Source organism: Marmota flaviventris, chromosome 9, assembly GCF_047511675.1.
Source record: "Marmota flaviventris isolate mMarFla1 chromosome 9, mMarFla1.hap1, whole genome shotgun sequence".
Taxonomy (NCBI): Eukaryota; Metazoa; Chordata; class Mammalia; order Rodentia; family Sciuridae; genus Marmota; species Marmota flaviventris.
The window spans coordinates 94129046-94146341 of NC_092506.1; the positions used below are offsets into that span (position 1 = coordinate 94129046).

Below are 17296 nucleotides of genomic sequence, written 5' to 3' on the forward strand. Positions count from 1 at the left end.
TATGAATCAGCCTCCTTATATCAGAGAAAACATTCGGCATTTGTTTTTTGGGGGTATTGGCTAAATTCACTTAGCATTATCTTCTCCAACGCCATCCATTTACCTACAAATGCCATGATTTTATTCTCTTTTATTGCTGAGGAAAATTCCATTGTGTATATATGCCACATTTTTTTTTATCCATTCATCCACTGAAGGGCATCTAGGTTGACTTCATAGTTTAGCTATTGTGAATTGTGCTACTATAAACATTGATGTGGCTGTGTCCCTGTAGTATGCTGTTTTGAAGTCCTTTGGATATAGACCGAGGAGAGGGATAACTGGGTCAAATGGTGGTTCCATTCCCAGATTTCCAAGGAATCTCCATACTGCTTTCCATATTGGCTGCACCAGTTTGCAGTCCCACCAGCAGTGTATGAGTGTACCTTTTCCCCCACATCCTCACCAATACTTACTGTTGTTTGACTTCATAATAGCTGCCATTCTGACTATAATTAGATGATATCTGAGAGTAGTTTTGATTTGCATTTCTCTGATTGCCAGAAATGATGAGCATTTTTTCATATATTTGTTGATTGATTGTATATCCTCTTCTGAGAAGTGTCTGTTCAGGTCTTTGGCCCATTTGTTGATTGGGTTATTTTATTTTATTTTGGTGCTTAGCTTTTTGAGTTCTTTATATACCCTAGATTAATGCTTGGATCTTCTAGGTATAGAATCACATTGTCAGCAAATAAATGCTAATTTAAGTTCTTCTTTTCCTATACATATCCCATTAATTTTTTTCATCTAATTGCTCTGGCCAGTGTTTCAAGAACTATGTTGAATAGAAGTGGTGAAAGAGGGCATCCCTGTCTTGTTCCAGTTTTTAGAGGTAATGCCTTTAATTTTTTCCTTTTAGAATGATGTTGGCCTAAGGCTTAGTGTAGATAGCCTTTATGATGTTGAGAGGTTCCTGTTATCTCTAGCTTTTCTCGTGTTTTGAACAGGTAAAGGTGCTGTATTTTTGTCAAATGCTTTTTGTGCATCTGTTGAGATGATCATATGATTCTTATCTTTAAGTCTGTCAGTGTGATGAATTACATTTATTGATTTCCATATGTTAAACCAACCTTGCATCTCTGGGATGAATCCCACTTGATCATGGTGTGCAATCTTTTTGATATGTTTTTGTATTCGATTTGCCAGAATTTTATTGAAAATTTTTGCATGTATGTTCATTAGAGATATGGTATGAAGTTTTTTTTTTCTTTGATGTGTCTTTGCCTGGTTTTGGGATAAGGGTGATATTGGCCTCATAAAATGAGTTTGGAATTATTCAATCTGGGCAAATCGTATGACTTAAGAAATTTCTCTATGTCTTTAATGTCTTCTATTTTATTGGAGTATAAGATTTCAAAATAATTTCTAATTATTCTCCGTATGTCTGTAGTGTTTGTTGTGATATTACCTTTTTCATCACGTATGCTCATAATTTGAGTTCTCTGTCTCCTTCTCTTCGTTAGTGTGGCTAAGTTTCTGTCAATTTTATTTATTTTTTCAAAGAACTTTTTGTCAATTTTTTCAATTGTTTCTTTTGTTTCATTTTCATTGATTTCAGCTCTAATTTTAATTATTTCTTGCCTTCTACTGCTTTTGCTGCTGATTTGTTCTTCTTTTCTAGGGCTTTTTGTTGACTTTCTCTTCTTTTAAGGAATGAACTCCATGCAATAGATTTTCCACTTAGTACTGCTTTCATAATGTCACAGAGATTTTGACATATTGTGTCTATGTTCTCATTTACCTCTAAGATTTTTTTAATCACCTCCTGATGTTTTCTGAGACCCATTGTTCATTCAGTAGCATGTTGTTTAATCTCCAGATGATGGAATAATTTTTATTTTTATTTTGTAATTGATTTCCAATTTCCTTCCGTTATGGTCTGATAAAATGCATGGTAGTATCTCTACTTTTTTTGTATTTGCTAAAAGTTGCTTTGTGGCATAGTATATAGTCTATTTTAGAGAAGGATCCATGTGCTGCTGAGAAGAAAATGTATTTGCCTGATGCAGGTTTCAATATTCTATATATGTCTGTTAACTCTAAGTTATTGATTGTTTTATTGAGTTCTATAGTTTCTTTATTCAACTTTTGTTTGGAAGATCTATCCAGTGGTGAGAGAGGTATGTTAAAGTTACCCAAGATTATTGTGTTGTGGTCAATTTGACTCTTGAACTTGAGAAGAGTTTATTTGATGAACATAGCTGCACCATTGTTTGGGGCATATATATTTATAATTGTTATGTCTTGTTAGTGTACGATTCCCTTGAGCAGTGTGTAATGTCCATCTTTATCCCTTTTGATTAACCTTGGCTTGAAGTCTACTTTATTTGATATGAGTATGGAAACCTCTGCTTGCTTCCGTAGTGCATGTGAGTGGTATGATTTTTCACAACCTTTCACCTTCAGTCTGTGTATGTCTTTTCCTATCGGATGAGTCTCCTGGAGGTAGCATATTGTTGGGTCCTTTTTTAAATCCAATCTGCTAGCCTATGTCTTTTGATTGGGGAGTTTTAAGCCATTAACATTTAAGGTTACTATTGAGACGTGGTTTGTATTTCTAGCTATATTTGCTTATTTTTGTTATTTTATTTGAATTGGTTTTCCTCTTTGATTAGTGTTTTGTTTTTTTTTTAGTGTATTACCTCCCTCTGCTGGTTTTCATTTTCTCTTCATGTAATATTTTTCCAATGATGTTTTGTAGTGCTGGTTTTCTAGGTATAAATTCTTTTAACTTTTGTTTATTGTGGAAGGTTTTTATTTCATCTTCAAATCTAAAGCTTAATTTTGCTGGATACAAGATTCTTAGTTGGCACCCATTGTCTTTTAGAGCTTGATATATGTTGTTACAGGATCTTCTAGCTTTTAGGGTCTGTGTTAAAAAATCTGTTGTCCTAATTGGTTTTCCCCATATGTAATCTGATTCCTTTCTCTTGTGGCTTTTAAAATTCTCTCCTTATTCTGTATGTTGGGCATTTTCATTATAATGTGTCTTGGTGTGGATCTGTTGTGATTTTGTACATTTAGCATCCTGTAGGCTTTTTAAATTTGGATTTCCAATTCATTCTTCATGTTTGGAAAGTTTTCTGATATTATTTCATTGAATAGATTGTTCATTCCTTTGGTTTGGACCTCTATGCCTTCCTCTATCCCAGTAACTCTTCAATTTGATCTTTTTATGCTATCCCATATTTCTTGAATGTTCTGCTCATGGTTTCTTATCGTTTTTGCTGTGTGGTCTATGTCTATGTTCTGTTCACAATGATATATTTTATCTTCATTGTCTGATATCCTATCTTCTAAGTAGTCTATTCTGTTGGTGATGCTTTCATTTGAGTTTTTAATTTGGTTTATTATTTCTTTCATTTTAAGAATTTGTTTGTTTGGGTTTTTTTTTTTTTTGTAGAACCTTGTTGAGGTGATCTTTTTTTCTTGGATTTGTTTATGTAGCTCATTGTCGAAGTGATCTTTCACTGCCTGTATTTGTTCTTTGATATCTTCTTTGGCATCCCAAAACATTGTAACCATGCATATCCTGAAATCTTTCTCTGTCATTTATTTCTGCTGTAGCTGCCAATGCTTCTAATGATGTGTTGTCTTGATTTGTTTGTGGTACTTTCTTCCCTTGTCTTTTCATGTTGCTCCTGTTTTTTCCTTTCCAGCTCTGTGGATCTGGTGTATTATTGTTTTTATCCTATAGAATATAGTGCTCTTGTAGGGTTCCAAGATCTCTCCTTTGTGGGGAAGGACAATATTAACAGATCCCAATATCAACAGTACATCACTTATGAACAAATTGTTGTTATCACGGCATTAACAGTTTCGTCTCAATGTCCAGAAATCTTGGATTCAATTATTATTTAAAATATAATCAGTAGTTTCATAAAAAGTTTTATAGTTTCTGGCCTTGGACAATGAATTGGGGGTCAGGCGTAGGGTGATATGTTGAGGAGAAAATATGTGTGGGTATAGAGTTAATATATCTTAGGAAACGTGAGGGATAAATCTAGTGAAGAGGGTTAGTAACAGGAGAATAGATAGGAAGTAATTTGGGGTAGACAGTTACATGGGAAGATAGTGGAGTACATAAAACAAACACGCATATGTATTTCGAGAAATACAGGATGTAAAAATAGTATAATTTGGAAGGTGAAGGAAGAAGAAAGAGGAAAAAAAGGGGAAGAAAGAAAGAAAAAAGAAGAAAACAAAAAGAAAAAAAGGGCTTATGCAATTCCTCTATATTATATTATTCAGGTGACTCAGTCCTCAAAGTTCTATTTCATGCAAAGTTCTTGGTTTTATATATGTTGGGGATGTGAGGCCCAGAGGATAGAAGAGTAGAAGAGAACAACAACAACAAGAATCTCATTTCTTTCCTGCTTCTCTTCTCATCCAGTAGGTGGACTTGTCTGTTTTAAGCTGGTAACTCTGCCCTCTGGATGGTGTAGGTAACCAGGGTGAGAAGACTGGACCTGTTGTAGAGCGTCTGGAAGCTGGGAGTGCTGCTCACCAGTCCCAGGAGGGAAATAGCGCCTCACGGGTCTTTTTTTGTGACCATTCGTCTGGAGATTTCTCAGATCCTGATCTCTCCAGACTTTAGTCCTCTCCTGTCTCTGACTTATCAGGTCCCAACTGCGGGACCTCTCATCTTCAGGCTCACACCAGGTGGGCGGCGCTCTGTTTGCACTGCATTCCTGTCCAACTAAGAGCTATTCTTGTGTTGGGTGGCCACTGTGCTGAGTTATCGCTGCTAGGGAGGAGGGAGGAATTGGATATCAGGTACCTGCTCAAATGGCAATCCAATCTGATAGCCATGCCCACCAAAAATAGCGAGGAAGGTTTTCCAAGATAGAATTGGTCTGCTTCCAGTGCCAGGGTGTCTGGTAATGTCGGGGGAGCTGGCGATTCACTTGTGCTATGGATAGGTAGCAGCTGAGTGACCTGTGTGGGAGCGGAGCGCAGTCTGGAGTTCTGCAGAGGTGATGATAGGTGGTTCTGCTAAGCTGCTTGTGAACCTTCTGTGAACTAGAATTGCAGGCTTTGGGTCCAGAGTCCAGAGACTTACTCGAGCCCAGAGGCTCTGATTTCTGTGTGGGTGGTCGCAGCACTGGTGGTTTCTGCGAAAATCCACTGTATAGAGGTCTTCTCACACTCTCTGAGATGTTGTATTCCATTTAGGCGAGACCTTGTGGAGTCCCTGCCTGTCTGCTTTCTTGGTTTCATGCCACAGAGCAGCCAGAAACAGGACTTCCTCTATTCTGCCCTCTTCCCAAAGTCCTGTGTAAAGATTCTTTTAAAAAGTTTTCTTATCCTCTAGAGGGATGTTTTAAACATAATTTATTTTACTTTAGGCATTATCATACATTCATTTTTTTATTGACTATTATTTTTTTCCCATGAAGATGTTTATTGCATATTTTCTAAGGACCTGCAATTAATTAAAATCTTGCCAAACTTCCTTATTTATTATCTAAATACCATAAATTATTTTCATTTTATTGTTGAGAAATCTAAGAAATTAAGTGGTTGAAAATTACCATAAAAATTATACAGGTAGAACTAAATTGGTAAATTATAAACTTAATTAATGTTTAATCTCCATTAATAAGGATGACTGTTTGCATGCTCATTATTTAATGTAGTATTTAAAGAAAAGATTTATACATTATTATTCATGTTATTTCATCAGACATAATAAACAACACATAATAAAATTTCATCATAAAAATGTTATTTTTATGAGATGCTATGTATGACCATATAGATTGTAGCAATTCTGATGGATTATAACAATTTGATTATTAGTAGCTTGTATCCCACTTTAATAGTTTCACACTTAATATTATTTGTTGAGTACCTTCATTGTGCTTTTAATGGGCTTTTTTACTGGTGTATTATGCATAATAGTAGAATTCATTGTTAGATATTTGTACATGCATATGATATAACAATGTAATTTGGTCAGATTCATTCTCTAGTACCTACTTTTCCCCTCTACTTATCCATCTCCCTGGTCCCCTTCTACATTGTGCTTTTCATTGATTACAGCTGGGTATCATAACTGGGTATCGCCTCTATTTACATGGAACTTACTGCATAGGAAATATACATCACACAAATAATGACTTGACCCTGGGTGAAGCACCAAAACTGTAAAAACTTACTCTTTGTCTAGGTCTCTGGCACTGAGCTCCATAAAGCCCTTGGAATTTACTGAGTAATGGTAGTGTCTCTTCTTACTCATGAGGAGCCCCTACAGAGCATACTTGAATTTATGCTAATGAAGGGACTCAGGGTGGGATCCCTAGAAAGCTTCAGGATGGAAGCTCATCACCAGACAAACTTAACACGTGATTTGAAGATGAGAACTTTTAGTCTCACCTCATAGAAGGTTGAGGGACAGCTGGAAAAAGATTAAAAACCCTGGAATACCAAGATTCAGAGAACTTCTGTATTGGTGGACACATATTCATGTGCAGCAAAAGTGGCCTACCCAGAAAGATTGTGGAAGCTCTGTACCCCGACTCCTTTTTTTTTTGGTAGTAGAAACTACTGAATTTAGGACCTTTTGCATGCTATGCAGACACTATATCTGCAAGCTTCACAGTTTTTCTTCTTGGGATGGTAGGGATTGATTCCAGGGCTTTGTGCGATGCTTTATCACTGAGTCTATGCCCCTAACCCCTATCCATATTTTATTCTGCACATTGTTTGTCTCTTTACTAGTGACTAAAAGTGAAGCACTTTCCTCAGTTCTGTGAATAGTTCTAAAGAATTATGGAATCTGAGAAGGGAGTTGAGGGAACCCTTGAATTTGTAGCCAGCCACGAGGAAATGTAAGTAACTTGGAGCTTCTGTTGTAAAGTAGTGACTAAAGCTGGTGACTAAGTGTCAGAATTGAGTCAAATTTTTGTACTTGTTTAGTACCAGGAAATTGAAGACTTAGTCTGGAAGAGAGATCACACAGGAAAGAGGCAGCAAAAGAATTTTCTAGTAGAGAAAGAGCATGTGTGAAGACTCAGGTATAAAGAGGTTATACACTTTAAGCAGATGACAGACTTCAGAATTGATATTCATATTAAAAATTTCCTAATTGCAGGGCTGAGGCTGTAGCTCTGAGTACTTGCCTAACATGTGAGGAACTGGGTTTGATCCATAGCACCACATAAAAATAAACAAATAAATACAGACATGATGTCCATCTACAACTACAAAGTTTTTTTTAAAAAAAATTCCTATCTATCTCTCTCTCCTTTCTTTTTAAGAGCACCCTCCTTCCCCTACCCCCCAACTTTCATCCCAAGCACTACGTCTTCCATTACGTGTAATTGTCTAAATGCAAATAGGTGAATGTTTCGAGGCTGTCTATAGGGCTCCTAAATACCTAGCTACTACCAGCACCCTGATCCAATCGCCTGTTAATATCCCCCTTCAGTAGAGCAATCTTCTAAAGTAGCCAAGACATACTAACCCTCATACCATCATAGCACCTAACCTAAACATAAAGTCCTAAGAAGAAACAACAAATCACTATATGCATACAGAACCCGGAAGCCTTTTATGAATTGAATGAATCAGCTCTAAAGTAAAATAAAGCCCAACATTTCTAGGCATAATCTCCAACCACAAAGGAGAGACAATAGAGATATACAAAGCCATAACAAATTTATAGGAGAAAGCAGTTACATAGCAGTCAAACAGAGCTGGAAAGTAATGTAAACAACATGAAAATACAAGGGAAAAAAGGATTACAAACAATGCAGGACAACTTAAATCTACAGGAGGACCTAGAAGCATCAGAAACATGGACAGGGAAAGAAATCAAGGCATACCTAACTCAGATGGAACGGAATATTAGAGAAGACATGAGATAGCAAGTCCAAGCAATTAAAGTATATTTTGAAAATGAATTAAACAAACAAATTCAAACTGCAAAGAACGAGCTTTACCAGGAGATAGAGATTAAAAAAAAAAAACAACAAACAGTAATCCTAGAAATGCAGGAAACCATAAACCAGATTAAAAACTCTAATGAGAATATTACAAATAGACTAGATCAAGTAGAAGTCAGAACATCAGATAATGAAGACAAAGTTTACCAACTTGAAAAGAATATAGTCAACACAGAAAAGATGCTTAAATCTCATGAGCAATCTATCCAAGAGATATGGGATCTCATAAAAAAACCAAATTTGAGAGTCATTGGGATAGAAGAAGGCATAGAGGTTCAAACCAAAGGAATGAACAACCTATTAAATGAAATAATCCTAGAAAACTTCCCAGAGATGAAAGATGGAATGGATTGCCAAATCCTGGAAGCCTACAGGACCCCAAACATCCAAAACCGTAATAGACCAACTCCAAGACATATAATTATGAAGATAGCCAACATACAGAACAAGGAGAGAATATTAAAAGCTACGAGAGAAAGGAGGCAGATTACATTCAGGGGTAAACCAATTAGGTTAATGACTGATTTTTCATCACAGACATTGAAAGCGAGAAGATCCTGGAACAATGTATTTCAAACGCTGAAAAATAATGGATTCCAACCAAGAATACTGTATCCAGCAAAATTAAGCTTCAGATTTGACAATGAAATTAAAATATTTCACGATAAAAAAATTCCTAATTGCAATACAGAATTGGTGATCAAAACGAAGAAACTATTTGCAGGGAGACTCATTAGGCCATTGGTGTGATATTTCAGACAAGAGAAAAATAAAGGTTTGAGAGACAAGTGTAATGAAAGTAGAGGTGAAAGCATATAAGGCAACACAGAAAGTACCCAATTTTTTTAATGAAACTTATAAAATATGCTTGCACTGGAAAAAACATTGTGCAGGTAGCAAATGCAAAGCATAAATGGTAAAATTTGAGATTCAGGGTGAGATAGGAAAAAAACTTAGTTTATGTTCAGGTTTGTATTACTTCGATTAAGTAATTATATGAATCACAGTTTCTTAATTTTGAAAATGAAATCAGTGTTTTCTGTTCTGTTTCACAGTATTTGTATCAAATGTGATAATACATGTCAAAGCACTTGGTAAATGTGGAGTAGGTGGATGCTGCTATTACTTATCTGTTTCTTTCAATTATCAAAACACAATAGAAGCTAGCCAGGTAACATTTTTTTGTGTGGTTATTTTCACCTGCTCTACTTACAAATGAGTCTTCCAAATCAGTATTTTATTTTATTTTTTTTATGTTTCAGATGTTGATGAACCTTTATTTTATTTATTTATTTATTAGTTTTCGGCGGACACAACATCTTTATTTGTATGTGGTGCTGAGGATCGAACCCAGTGCCACGCGCATGCCAGGCGAGCGCACTACCGCTTGAGCCACATCCCCAGCCCCCAAATCAGTATTTTAGAGAAACTCATTCTTGTTTTAAGTGAAGTCATTTCCCCAGAGGTCCTGTTTCATTAACAGTCAGTTCATACAGGTGCCTTTGATCATTTTATGTGGGTTGCCAACTCTCCCCTACAGGGTCTTAACAAAGGATTATGAGTATGTATAATTGGATGGGACTGGGAGAGCAGTGGTCACAGCTTTCAATCTGGAAATAACTGAAGAGAGAGAGAAATGTTGATAGCCAGGATCCATAATCAGTCCGTCACATTTTAAGAGGTCCATATGTTGAAACTGCTATCAAATGTAGGCATTTATCAGGGACCATGGAGTTGATTCTATTAATTGGCTGCTCCCCAGAAATAACAGTACCTGATTTTCATTTTAATGCTTATGTGGATAACTATCCTAGGACAGCACATTATTATCAGGACAGGAACATTCTTGTTCTCTGCTGCATCCCCGGAACCTAGAAGTGTTTCTGACTCAAGTAATAGCAGTTGAATAAATATTTGTTGAATGAGGCATTTCTATCTTACTCTGTTTGGACTGCTATCACAAAATAGGTAATTTATAAATAATTAAAATTTATTGATCCAATTCTAGGGCCTGGAAGGTTCAGATCAAGGTGCCAGTAGGTTTGGAGTCTGGTGAGGGCTTGTTTTCTATTTGATAGGTGGTGTCTGTTTGCTGTGCCCTCACATAGGGGAAGGGATGGACAAGCTCCCTGGGATCTCTTTAATAAGGTCACTAATCCCATGTGTGAAGGCTCTATCCTTATGCATTATATTTCTTTCTTAGTCACTTGCCACTGCTTTGTAAATTACCACAGATTGGTAATTTAAACAACAAGTATCTCTCAAGTTATAGAGACTGGAAGTCTAGTGTCGAGGTGCCAGTAGATCAAGTTTCTATTGAGGGCCCACTTTCTGGTTTGCAAGTAGCTTTTTGCTATGTCCTCACATGATAGAATAGCTCTCTCTTCCCTCCTTAAGAGCACTAACCTCTTTGGTCAGGACTTTGCCCTCATAATGATCACATTGGGATTAGGATATCAATAGGTATTTCAAGAAGGGGACACTAAAGTTGTCTACTGTAATGCCCACATAGTCCAAAGATTCTAGTTGATTATTTCCTTGATATCTCTCATATCTTCTCTTCTTCTCCATCTTCATTGCTACTTTCTGAATCTGTCATGTCTTCCCTGAATTCTTAGTTTTAAAACTGATGTCCTCCTTCAGATCTTATACTGGTCAACTACCCTTCCTATTACTGCATCTCTAGAGTAATAATTTAGCTAATTACTCCCTTGCTAAAATACTTAAAAACGGTTCCCTTTTACTTAGCGCAGAGTTTATAGCTATGGTTTTTCTAACACAATGACATTTTATAATCAGTTGTGAATTGTTAGATGTATCAGAGAATATCTGTGTTGTCTTTTATGAAAATGATTCTAAAAGGAGATATGTGCTATATTTGTAACTTATCTTTTAAATGATTCATGAAATCACCGAGGCAGAGCAGCTAGAATATGCATTTTCTTTGCTGCTGAATATGGCTAGAAAGAGCATACATCTAAATTAGACATCACAAGAAAGACAAACATAATACTTTTCTCCAAATTTTTTTCATTATGGTGACACTCTGTTCACTTTGTGACTTTTATTTATACTATATTTTGACATAAGTGATTGTGTGTGTGTGTTTAGATAAAGGCATGAATTAGTTACAATATACTTTTTAAAATAGAAGTATTATACATTTTGTAGTTATACATTTCCAACCATTCAAAGAATAGGCCAAAATAAAAGAAAAAAGGTTAATCAGAATGATTGATGACAAAAGGTATATGAACACAAATCCAAATAACATTTTATCCACTAAACAGTGAACTTTCATTCCAAATGACTATTTTTCTACAGAGAAATGTTTACACTGGAATATCAACTGAAATATTATCCCAAGTTTCAACATGTGGTTTATTTCTCTTATTATATGAAGATCTTTGCTTTATCATTAATGATAAAAGGCTATATTAAATGGTAATAGGTATTAATATAGTATGAATAGAATAATTTACTTGAAGTGTTAGAGTACAGAGAGATCTCAAGGTCAGCAGAACAGCTGGAAATTAGGGAAATCCTTAAAAAGCCAAGATAAGACCAGCTCTGCCTAAATCCTTGATGAAGTGCCACATTTCACAGGCTTAGGAGAATCCTGTACAAAACCATGCTAAAAAGCCGTGGTTTGAAGTCATAAGAACATAACAGAGATAACCAGCTTTATATCATGGATTAGTTTGCAGTTTGAATCCAGGCAAGATTATTAGAATATAATCTCAATGACCCTCAGAAAATAGGAAAACAGTGTTTCTGTAACATGTTATCTACAGTGCCCAGTTGTCTACAAAAACATTGGACATGGAATTAAACAGGAAAGATTATCCATTCCTTAGAAAAAGGTAGTCAGTAGAAACTGATGTTTAGCCCCACAAAGACTTCAAAGCAGGTTTTTATAATTATACTTAAAGAAGTAAGGGAAAATAGGTTCAAAGAATTAAAGAAAATTTGGTATCAGTGAATGGACACGTAATCTCAGAACAGTGAAAATTATTTTTTAAAAAATCTGGAAATCTTAAAGTTGAAAAGTATAATTTCTAAAATTCATTTGGTAAGTGAACTAAAAAAGGAGTTTTCTTTTCCTCATAAAATATATCTTTATATTTGAGCTGCTGCTTGTTATTGGCCAATAAGAACAAAATGATTCTGAATAAGTAAGCATGTGTTGAGTTACATAAAATAGAGGCCTGGTTGCCTAACATAGACTTCAGAAATTTTTGAGTCTGTCATATGTAATTTTATTATATATTTATTACAAATTTTATAATATATTTTGCATTAACTTTATAATTTTTCCCCAGCATCCCAATCCAGTGTTTTTTTAAATTGGTTCTTTTTAGTTGCAACATAATGATAGAATATAACATAATTATAAAAGCATGGAATATAATTTGTTCTCATTCAGTCCCCTGTACTTTCTTTTCCCCTTTCTTTCTCCCACCCCCCAAATCCCTTCCCTCTGCTCTACTGATCTTTCTTCTGTTTACTTATAGTTTTTTTCTTTAAATTATTGTCTTGTGGATGTAAGTGATGGCAAGGTTCACTGTGGTATATTCACATATGTACATAGGAAAGTTAGGTCAGATTTATTCCACTGACTTTCCTTATCCCATTCCTTCACCCTTCCCTCATTCCCCTTTGTCTACTCCTCTGATCTTAGTTCTATTCCTTTTTTTTTTAATCCTCCCCCCTTATTTTGAATTAGATTACACATATCAGAGAAAACATTTGACTTTCAACTTTTTAGTACTGGCTTATTTTACTTGGCATGATAGTCTTAAGTACCATTCATTTACCAGAAAATACCATACAGTCATTCTTCTGTTTAGCTGAGTAATACTCTATTGTGTATATATACTACATTTTCTCTATTCATTCATATGTTGTAGGGCACGTAGGTTAGCTCCATAGCTTAGTTATCGTGAATTGTGCTGTTATAAACATTGTGTGGCTGCTTCACTATAATATGCTGATTTAAAATCCTTTGGGCATATACTGAGGAGTGGGATAACTGGGTCAAATGGTGGTTCCAGTCCAAGTTTTCTAAGGAATCTCCATACTGCTTTCCATAGTAGTTTCATCATTTTGCAATCCCACCAGCAATGTATGAGTGCACCCTTTTCTTCACATCCTTACCAACACTTACTGTTACTTGTATTCTTAATAATTGGCATTCTGACTGTAGTGAGATGAAATCTTAGTTTTAATTTGCATTTCTCTAATTGCTAGTGATATTGAATTTTTTTATATATTCGTTGGCCATTTGTATTTCTTCTTTTTAGAAGTATCTGTTTAGTTCCTTTGTCCATTTATTGATTAGGTTATATTTTTGTTTTCTTTTGATTTTTTTCCTGTTTTGTCTGTTTTTGTGTTAAATATTTTGAGCTCTTTCTATATCCTGGTTATTAATGCCTTGAGGAGCAGGTGGCAAAGATTTTCTCCCATTCTATAGGCTCTTTCTTCATATTCCTGATAATTTTATATGCTATGAGAAAGCTTTTTAATTTGGTAACATCCCATTTATTGATTTTTAATTTTACTTCTTATGCTTAAAGAGTCTTTAAGGAAGCCCGTTCCTGAGCCGACACATTGGAATTTTGGGCCTACATTTTCTTCTACCATTCATAGGGCTTCTGCTCAATTCCTAGGTCTTTGATCCACTTTGAGTCAGTTTTGTGTGGGATTGAAAGATAGGGGTTAAATTTCATTCCACTACATATAGATGTCCACTTTTCCCAGCACCATTTATTAAGAAGACTGTCTTTTCTTCAGCAAGAACAACAACAAAAAACAGCTTGAAAATATCAGAAGACCCAGTAGAAACAGGTGTGTTCTAATAACAAAAAGATTTGCTGAAAAACAGGTAGATCCTAAGAGAACTGTGAAGTAGTCTAATATACATATATGTGCATTTCTAAAAATATAGGTGAGAATGAGGCATAAAAATATTTGATGAAACAGTGGCTTAACACTTACCATATTCAGTGAATAACATTAACTTACAGATCCAAGAAACTTATAGAACACCAATAAGGATGAACATGAAGAAAATCATTTCTAGGCATATCCTAGTCCACTGTTAAGATAAATAGAAAAATGTTAAAGTCAGAGGAAAATACTACTTATTACTTATACTTCAAAAGAACAACTGATAATATTTGTTCCTGGTGTTAAAATTTGAGCTCTTAAGGGGGAAAAATGAGTTTTGGAAAACTTACATTCACCAATATAATATGTGGTTTTGGAAAACTTGTAATCACCAAAAACTTCCTAGTACTTCAGAAGCCTTTAAAATGACTTTTGTGGTACTAGCAAATTGATTTTTTAAAAAAGTTGTTAACATTTAATGAAATATGTCAACATTTAGAGATCTATATAAAAAGGATCTGTATAATTCTACCCAGAATTTTACAAGACCAGTGCTTGATTCTGAAAATTATACACTGATTTAAAAAAATCCATTCAAAGTACAAAGTAAGCCCATAGAGTTTAGTGTAACATAGTACAAAAAGTTAATGGGTGTGCTTTCTGATGTCACATTGTAACTACTGTGGAAGAAACTACTCTGTAGGGTTTGTCATGGTATCAAAAAAGAATAATCACAGTTATCTGAACAACTTCTCCCTTTCCCAACTACCCATGAAAGGACAGATTTTATTCTTATACCTCAACCAGAATAACATATTGCAAAAATTGAGTGCAGAAACAGATTTGAGAATGCAGCTTTTTTCTTTTAAGTCAGATGTTAGAGACTTGAAAAAACATAAGTTGGTATTCTTTAGTTTTAAAAATTACAGCCTTTCTTTCATAAAAATATGCTTTTATGTCAACATGTAGTAGGTTTATTGTTAAATGAATTTATAAATTTTTTTTAACTCTATTAGTTCTAATTTCTAACACAGTAAAAGTCAATAGATATTCTTCATTCTAACAAAAGCTCTTTGGGATCCCCCAGTTTTTTTGTTTGGTTAAGTTTTAAAGGTATACTGAGACTAAAAAAATTGAGAACTGTTTTGAGCCTGTTCTGCCTCTACCTTCAGACAGCACATTCCTTGACAAGCAGCAGACTGGAAAATTGGAAATACCTTGTAACCCAGAGATTAGTGTTCTTGAGTATATGATAACTTTCAATTTTTGTTGGTATCATTATTTTCAAGTAAATGGTACAGCATGCAGTAGGTGTGCTGCCTACTGCTTCCAATGGCAATCTTCTCTTGTCTTTCCTTCTGATACTTGCTTCTAGACTTTTTACTTTTACCAGGGAACTTTATCAGGAAAGCAGATAAGGACTTTTGAAGTAAAGAAAAAAAAAAAAAAGTCCTTACTTTTTTTCCCTCCTTTTGTTACATTTAGGGGTTATCAAAGGAGAGCTGTTAAAGTATTAGAGGACTTCTGTAGTGGCCTGCATGGTTGATTGCTGTACTGTATTTCTCTCTCTTTCCCAGTATTCTTGATGGCTTTGTACTTGGATTTGAATTTAGAATATCCCTTATTATAAATAAGCTTGTTGCAGATCCAGTTGTATATTAAGACAAACTATTGTCATAAAATCAGACAAATGTTACTGTACTCTGACTTCTAGCCCTCGATGTTTTCACCTAATGTTTTTAATGCTTAAATGTGTTTGGATGGAAGGACTAAAACCAAGTTTTATTTCCTTGATATCTGAGAGGCTTGCAAGTAATAGGATTGATCATTTTCCCTTGTGTTAAGTTCAAAGAACTTTATGATATACTTTTTGAATCTTATTTTATTTTTGAAATGATAAAGATTTTCTATGAGTTTGCAAATGTCCATAGTTCTGAAAGTCATAGAAAGCCTTTACCAGAAAAGAACACTTCTAATTTGAAGCTGTCAATTAGAAGGGTATCTGTTTGGGTCTAGAAATAAAACCTGATTACCTACCAATTGACTTCTTGAATTACAATTTTCCTTGTGTTTTCTTAGGCCAAAGAGGAAGAGGAAGCTTTTCTGGATTGGAGTGATGATGATGATGATGGATTTGATCCGAGCACACTTCCAGATCCAGATAAATACAGAAGCTCTGAAGAATCAGATAGTGAAGACATGGAAAATAAAATTAGGTATGCTTTTACCATTGGTATTATTAAGTTTGTACTTAATACTCACATGAATCTTCTCCTTTTAATGAATCCCAAAGACATTTTTTAAAATATTATTCCAAAAAATTTTTTACTTCTAACATCCTGAAAACCCTGCTGGTGTATTAGATCACTAATACAAATATCTCAGTCCTTTCTAGTCATTTTAGAAAGGATTTTTAAAAAATTATTTCCGTAATTCCTGCTAACAGGTAAAGGTGTGATGTAAATTGTTTTCTTTTTCTTTCTGTATTCTTTTTCTCTCATCTCTTCCTGAATCTTTTATGCTTAACTCTTTGATGAATTAGAGTAAGTACAAACAGAGGGGGATTTTATTTTGACTCACTATCAAAGGATTCTTTTGAGAGTTCTATTAAAAATTGCCTTTGAATTTCATTTGGGGTAGTGGATACTGGGAATTAAACTCAGAGACACTCAACCACTGAGCCACATCCCCAGCCCTATTTTATATTTTGTTTAGAGACAGGGTCTCACTTAGTTGCTTAGTGCCTTGCTTTTGCTTAGGCTAGGTTTGAGCTCATGATCTTTCTGTCTCAGCCTCTGAGTCACTGGGATTATAGGCATGTACCACCTAGCTGGCCTGCCTTTGAATTTCAAAAGAGCAATTATATTTTCACATTTAATAACAAATAAGATATTAGAAAACAATATAAGTAACCCTTGACAGTTTTCTTTCAATTTAAAATCTATTCATTTGGTGTCATCTATTTACCACCATGCCAAAAATAAGTGTGATGAATTGAATAAAGCTTTTACTTATTCAGCATTTTTTTTAGAGTACTGGGTATTAGATTAAATTAAGATTATATTGATTTAAAAGTTAAGAATGCTAGACTTCATAAACATTTTAAATCATTGAGCAGGAGGAGTTAAGAACTAGTGGCAGATAAAGTTAATAGGCTTGAAATAAAGTTGAAGCTTGATGGAACCCCTGAAGTGCTGGCCAAAGGAGTTTGGAATTGCACAAATAGGCCATAGAGAGTTACAATTTGTTCTTAAACAGGAGCAGATCTCCAAAAGATTATCCTCTAAGGAGAAAATGCTGTGTGGAGACCTTGAGTTACTCTTCATTTAAATCTTGTGCTCATTTAGACACAGAATTATTTGGTAATAGGGAAAATTCACATGTCCAAAACTCAGTTGTACCAACTAATGCCAGAA

The 17296-nt window shown here is 34.8% G+C and overlaps 1 protein-coding gene across 1 annotated transcript in view; it reads left to right on the plus strand.

The window, feature by feature from the left end:
• Ddx10 (DEAD-box helicase 10) overlaps window positions 1-17296 on the plus strand; it is a 265520-nt gene that overhangs the window by 228586 nt on the left and 19638 nt on the right. The window contains exon 18 of the mRNA XM_071616682.1: window positions 15960-16096. Coding sequence (XP_071472783.1) covers window positions 15960-16096 — 137 coding nt within the window. The remainder of the gene's footprint in view (window positions 1-15959; window positions 16097-17296) is intronic.